At 54.7% G+C, this 6,724-nt stretch overlaps 1 protein-coding gene across 2 annotated transcripts; it reads right to left on the bottom strand.

The window, feature by feature from the left end:
* Positions 1-729: 729 nt before the first annotated feature.
* LOC112818960 (retinol dehydrogenase 16-like) lies at positions 730-5,916 on the bottom strand. Of its 2 annotated transcripts, none has more exons than XM_025866022.2 (3): positions 5,787-5,916; positions 3,549-3,880; positions 730-1,716 (listed from the first exon to the last, which is right to left on the bottom strand). In XM_025866022.2, the coding sequence occupies exons 2-3, from the start codon at positions 3,859-3,861 to the stop codon at positions 1,451-1,453; spliced, it is 579 nt and encodes a 192-aa protein (XP_025721807.1). In that variant the 5' UTR covers positions 3,862-3,880; positions 5,787-5,916; the 3' UTR covers positions 730-1,450. The 2 variants fall into 2 exon arrangements, with proteins under 2 accessions (XP_025721807.1, XP_073746828.1); XM_073890727.1 differs by lacking the exon at positions 5,787-5,916 and adding an exon at positions 4,407-4,546.
* Between the last annotated feature and the right edge of the window lie 808 nt (positions 5,917-6,724).

Raw genomic sequence — 6,724 nt, forward strand, 5'->3', positions numbered from 1 at the left:
CCCTCCTGCAAGGCAGACAGGCAGAGGGGCAAGGACTTGGGAGGCCTTGGGGACAAACACGACAAACAAACAAACTTGATATAAACCTAACTCGGGATTGGGGTGGGATCAACTCAAAAGCTTGGGAAGGTTCCAAGAGCAGCGGCCAGGGGGAGAAAATAGTGATGCAGCATAGTCTGTGTATAATGTATGTGTGTGTTTCCCAGTATGGTCCGCGCGCTGCTGAGCCCACATCCTGCCTAGCCTGCTGCAGGACACCGCTCACGTGCTGTCTCTTCCTATTTCCCTTCACATCCAATCCATCTCCAGACTTTGCCCATTTTACCTCCTGCCTCATACCCAGAGCCAACTTCTGCCCTGCAGCTGGTGGGCTCCCCAGAGGCTGATTTGACAAAGTTCCCCTGAGTAAACCCCTTCCACGGGGTCCTGTTGCCAATAGCATGAAGGTTTGCAGCCTGTCCGGTCCCCCACCCCCCACCCCCACCCCATCTCCACAGCTTGCCCATGCCCACCTGCCCAGCATGACCCCTGTCCAGCCGGGCCTTGTCTGGTAGCCTGGAGGACCGTGCAGCATAGGCCATGACTCACCTTGGGCTCGGGCTTGGGCTTGGGCTTGGGCTTCAGTGGTTCCCTCACGCAGGAGACCTTCCCACTCAACTTTGCCAGGTTGCCAAGTTCATTTCTTCAATCCTCAGCTCAAGCCCCCTTCTCCAGGACCCTCCCCTCATTCCGCTGGCCACCCCCACCACCATGGCTAACTGGCTCGGTCACAACCTTCATGAGAGATGGTCACGACATTTGTGTCTCACTTGTCCCTTTCTCAGCTGTCAGACTTTTTTTTTTTTTAAAGATTTTATTTATTTATTTGAGAGAGAAAGAGAGCATGAGGAGTGGGGAAGGGCAGAAGGAGAGGGAGAAGCAGATTTCTCATTGAGCAGGGAGCCCGATGTGGGGCTCGATCCCAGGACCCTGAGATCATGATCTGAGCTAAAGGCAGACACTTAACCTACTGAGCCACCCAGGCGCCCCTCAGCTGTCATAATTTTTAGGTCAGACACCTACGTTGTATACTCACAGAAGTGCCGAGAAGTAACTATTGAATGGAGTCAAATGCTGGACCCCCACGTGAAGGGCCCCCTGAAGCTGAACATTATAGGAATTATGGATATGAGCTCTGTAGCCAAATGATCTCAGGTCCAACGCTGCCTCAGACACTTCCCTACTGTGGGCCCTCCCCCAGGGCAGCGATGGGTGAAACCAGTTCTATATGCCTGGGGCCTATTCCAACACCCAGAGCATAGGATGGTGCTTCCCAATGAATGTCTGGCACAAAGCAAGAGAGAAGCATCTGGAAGGAAGAGCCTCTGAGGCTGTGAGGAAATGAACCCCCTAGAAAAATCTCCCCCAGAAGCACAGACGAGGAGGACTGAGGGAGGGCCTCTGTCCCAGTTCAATACCTGAGGGAGTCCGAGAAGGCCTCGACGCCATACTTGGAGATGCAGTAGCCCCCACCAAAAAGGGACAGCCGGCCCATGACGCTGGAGACATTGACCACGCGGCCCCTCGCCTTCCTCACTAGGGACAGCAGGCTCAGCGTCACCTCCAACAACCCCAAGAGATTCACGTCAAGTATCTTCATGAAGTCACGCCTGGTCAGCCACTCATTGGGTGCCGTGGGCACAGAGATGCCAGCATTATTCACCAGGCCCCAGAGTCCTGGGCACAGGGTAAGGAGAGAGCAACATTGTCTGTGTGCCTGTGTGAGACACGGTTGTGGTCCAAGTTACCTTCCAACCCACTTTTTTACAGAACCAACAACAATGCCTACATGGTATAAAGGAAAAGAGCACAGGAGAGGAACTAGGGATAAGGCGGGTACAGGGGGCCAGGGTCTGCATGCACACTGAGCTACTGGATGCTCACTGAGCTAGAACGAAACCTCCTTCTCATCTTGCTGCTCCTAGGTGCCTGGCGTGCAGGAGGCAATAAGCCCATTTTTGTGACGAGCGTGCCCAGAGTTCCAGATAAGAGCATAGTGTTCACAACTCTCATAGGAAAGAGACAGCGAGAGGTAGACAGGAATGGTTAAGTGATGAAAATGAAGGGGAAACTGGAGAAGAAAAAAGAAAGAGAAAATTTAAAAATAAAGGGAGAAAAAACATGAAAACGGACTGCCCACACTCCACTGGGAAAGACAGACATGAAATTCCCACATCAGGGTAATCTAGAGAACAGGCCTGTGCTGGGCACCACAGGGCAGGCTTTGCAACAACCTGTGCCGACTCCCAGGGGGTATCTGCTCGGGAAGCCAAGTCCAGCCTTTGTGCTGGAGGACTCCTCCAAAGCTCACCCTGCAGTGAACGTCCGGGGCAGGCTTTGGGGAGGAGGCGACGAGGCCTCATGCCACACACTAGTGCAGACTGCCTCCTTAGCCCCAAGAAGTGTCACCCTCTCCTTCACCCTCCCAAAAGTTCACTCTAGCCCCCTCCTCCTAGGTCCCCAGCCCACTCAGCCTTCAGGAAAGCTCCCCCCAAGAGATGGGGAGAAAAGACACAACAAAGGATTTGAAATAGTCTTCAAGTCAGCAGGTTCTTGTCCTCAGTGACAAGGGGCTGGTGGGGGGGGGGGAGGGGGAGGGACAGGGTTTGACCCTGGGAATACTGGAAAGGGAAGAAGGCCCCCTGTGATACTCATCCCTCCCCTGCTCAGAAACCTTCCTTGGCCTTAAAGAAATGCATGCTCTCTGATCCAATTATTGTATTTTACTTAACATTCCCGAGAACGGAAACAAAGCTTTATTACAGAAATCTTCACTGAGATGTTGTTTATGCCAGCAAAAGTGGAAAACAAACGTCAGGAGACAATGATATAGGATGGCTTCAGTGAATGGTGGTCTCTCAGCATACTTGGACATACAGACATTGAATATTATGTTTGGAAAAGATTTGATGATGAAAATGTTGATCAGAGGATACATAATAATGTAGATAGTGACTGACTCTGGAAACTGGGCTTTGGGAAATGTCCTTTTATCTTTATCCTCTTCTACGTTTTCTACGAGTGTGTTTTATACTTTTAATCACAAAAAAAGACATCAGTGATGTCCTCTTTCCCAAAAAGGGCAGGCAGCATAATGGAGGAGAAAGAACAGGACCCCCTCACCCGTATTTGACTAAAAGTCCCTCCAGCTCCTTGAGCCTCAGCGTCCTCGTGAGTCAAGTGGGGCTGATCTTAAAGCCCTACAGAGGGCTGGATGTGAAGGCCCCATCAAGAAACTGTGCACCTGCTGAGATCAGGAGCCTGGGTCGAATGCTGCCCCATCACAAGCCGCGAGGGCCCAATACCTCCTCCAGACTATTGGCCCTAAACTTGGGCTAGGCTCGTCTAACCCTGGGCTCAGACCCTGGCACTCCAGGCCTTCTGCTCAGGAAACAACAGAGCTTGAGGCTTTGAAAATCAAAACATCTCGGGTATCTTTCCCTTGCACAGAGAGGTCTCCCTTGCACAGAGAGAAGAAACAGAGACACAAACAGGAATCTGGGCCGTACCTCTGTCCCCCACACGCTCCTTCACCCACTGAGTGGCCGCAGAGATGCTGTCTGTCTTGGTGACGTCCAGGATCACCGTCTCCAGCCTGTCTGACGTCTGGCCTCTCAGCTGTTGGGCCCCCTCCTCCGTCAGACACGCGGCCAGCACCCTCAAGCCTCGCAGGTCCAGCTGCCTGGCCAGTAGGTTCCCGAAGCCTGAGTCACAGCCCGTGATGAAGACGTACTTGTCCTGGAGGTGGCTCACCACCTGCCTCTCCCAGTACCAGCGCAGGAGGTAGTACAGGCCCACGAGGGCCACCACGGACAGCCACATGGTGAGGGGATCACACAAGCTGAAATGAAATGAGTATGGCCAGTGTTTGGGCAGGACGACTTAAGAACACACAGGTGTGAGCAGTTGGCCAGCCTCCAGGCTGTCTGACGTAGGGTCCTCAAGTTGTTCTTGGTTGCCATCTTTAGTGAGTCTTATTGATTCGGGGGCCAACTTGCAGGCTCTTTGGTACACTTATACCCTTTCTACTAGATGCCATTGGATTTCACAAAGAATCCTTTGACATGGAGACACTTTTCCCAGTCACCTCTCCTTCCACTCCTCCATTTCCCTCTGCCCACCTACTCCCTCTCTCTCTCTCTCTCTCACACACACGCAGGCACACACACTGGAGTCCCCTATGTCCTAGATCTCATGGTTCAGAACTGTCTACTTCGTTCTTGGTCAAGTCTGGAACCCTGGTCTCCCTGACTTACTGGAGATTCTTACAAAGTTGATAGATATGCTGTGAATCAAGATGCACGTGGTTTCAAAACCCAACTCTGCTACCAACCAACTAGCCGTGTGACCTGGGGCTGCCAGCTTACACTCTGGGCCGGGGTCTCCTCCTCGGGCTCAGGGTACACATCACTCCTCAGAAATCTAAGTCACTGTTGGCCTCTCTAGGGGTTAGAAGAAGGCACAGATTCAAAGGTCCCCTCCTGCTGTAGTAGTTCTCTGAGGCAGACAGATGTTCAGGAGCCTGAAGGGGAATCTGACCTCGAAGAGGTGGGGACAAGGGAATGGGGGTAGGCACACGCAGGAGAGAGACCGCCCACTCCCAGTCGCTCCCAGTCACTAGGAGGGTTGGAAGCAAGCACTTTGGCAAAGCGGGTCTCGCTCCGTGGAGATGCGCCGTCCCCAGCCTGGGGGGCCTGCTTGCACTGCCCTCTGCCCTCCCACAGCCAGAATCCAGACCAGACACAGACTCCAAAGGCAGAAAAGACCGGTTTGCACGGGGGCCAAGGGACGGGGCGTCCTAAACCCCACCGAAGCAGGCAGGGCTGTAAGTCCCCGCACCTGCAAAGGTGTTCGTTCGGTATGTGTCTGGGTGATGGTGGGGAGGAGGCAGGAGCTGCCCCCTCAGCACACAAAAGAAAGGGCTGGGGACCGGACAGAAGAGCTGTGCACAGAGGGGCTTCAGGGTGAGGCAGAGGACACCACTTCGGCAAAAGGAGAGTGGACAGAGCTGGGGCCGGGACAAGACCAGAAGCCAGTTGGACTCCTCTGGGCTTCTCCCTCCCTGTCCACATTTATACAGCTCTGGAAGGTAAGTTAGAATTAGGAGAGGCACTGAGAGGGGCAGAGAGGCTTCCCCGCAGGAACCAGAGGCTCACTTGCCCCCGGCTCTCCCCCAGCAGGTGAAAAAGACAGAAAGGGGCACCGATTAAGGCTTTAGTTGAAACTGTTCTGTGCAAGGAGCCGACGGTAGTCCTGAAAGTGTTTGTCTCTTAAGGTGGGAGGTGGTAGCAGCATGAGCAGGCCTGGTCCTGCTGAAATGAGCCTGTCCCTGCTTCCTGGGGTCACTGTAGGGACCCTCCTACACGGGCTTCCCAAAGGGTCGGGGAGGAAGAAAGCAAGGAGGAAGGAAGGAGCCCAGGAAACTCTCAGGGGTGCAAGGCAACGCACATCCTAACTGGACACCAAACCCCACTAAGGGATCAGACCGTGTTTCTTTACTTGCAAGGAACTGGAGGGTTTCTTCCTCAGTGACTACAAATTCCTTCACCATTAATTTTCAAGGGGCCACGCAGCAGACACATCTCCCAGCCCTCAATGCCTGCTGCTGCACTCTTGCAAATCCTCAAAGCAATGTGACCACTTGCCGGGGGTGCCAGGAGCTTCAGAGTCCGTTTCAGGTGGGAACAATCACAAGAAGTTCAGAGAGGGGGGTAAGAGAAAAGGAGGCTGAGGTGCCCCTCACTTACCTGGGAGCTGTGGGGGCCAGAATGAGAAACCCTGCAGCGGCCCCAGGGGGATGGAGACTCGCTGCCGCGAATCTCTGCACTGAGATCCTGCACAGGACGTCTGGACAGTGAGACAGGCGACCTGCGGAGGGCGAGGCAGCTCTGCCAGGCTCCGGGACTGCACCTGTAAGCCAAGTGCGCGGCGGGGCGGAGGCGCGCGCCCCCTCGTGGTGCCCTCCTGGAGGCTCAGCGGGACTACCTCCCAGGAGGCCCCACCCCCACCCACTGCCTCTTCACCCACCATGGCTGTTCTGAAGAGGGGAGCCATAGGCGATGGGAAAGGGAGCTGGAGAGGGCAGGGAGTGAGTACTGATTGTGCAAGCTTGTTTCCAACCCTATAGGTATGCAGCCTCCACCACCCGGAGTGGGAGCCCAAAACTGTGGAGACACAACCCTGCCTTCAGTGTGAGGATCTGGCACATGGATTTCTGCTGAGTGTGTTGTACCTCCTACCACAGGAAGGCTCTCCACACTAAGCCCCCTCTGGCTCTATTCCTGGGAATATGTGCTCTGCAGAACCGAGGTCTCTACAAACACCAGACTTCTAAGCACCTGACAACCAGCGGTTCTCACGCCAGCTTGCCAGGAATCCACGCCTCTCTTCTTCCCCCTCTGGCTTCAGGGTCCTCCCCAAACAACGAGGGCATCGGAGGAAACAGCGGTCCCCAGGTCTGACAAGCCTGGATCTTCCCTGAGGTCACCAGGGACCACATGGGACCACGGGGATGGAACAAAATGTCCCCACTGTGTGGGGGACTCCGAGCCTGCAGGAGGGGCCCGGGTCTGTAGGAGGCGCTAGAGGTGGGCCCAGGGCAGCCACACAAAGGTTTGCTTCCTTCTCCCCAGCCCACAGCTCACTCACCAGACGCCAGGAACTTCTCCCCATAGAGCTCCTTCAC

The sequence above is a fragment of the Callorhinus ursinus genome, unplaced genomic scaffold (assembly GCF_003265705.2).
Source record: "Callorhinus ursinus isolate GAN/ISIS: 27379988/994484 unplaced genomic scaffold, GSC_fseal_2.0 scaffold2829, whole genome shotgun sequence".
NCBI classification, from domain to species: domain Eukaryota; kingdom Metazoa; phylum Chordata; class Mammalia; order Carnivora; family Otariidae; genus Callorhinus; species Callorhinus ursinus.

Excerpts from the sequence above, each read along its gene's own strand:
- LOC112818960 (XM_073890727.1), bottom strand. The coding sequence starts at position 4,447 with ATGTGTACCCTGAGCCCGAGGAGGAGACCCCGGCCCAGAGT. Across the intron at positions 3,881-4,406 it reads AGGAGACCCCGGCCCAGAGT|CTTGTGTGATCCCCTCACCA; the intron begins GTAAGCTGGCAG and ends ATTTCATTTCAG. Across the intron at positions 1,717-3,548 it reads GGAGCGTGTGGGGGACAGAG|GACTCTGGGGCCTGGTGAAT; the intron begins GTACGGCCCAGA and ends CCCTGTGCCCAG.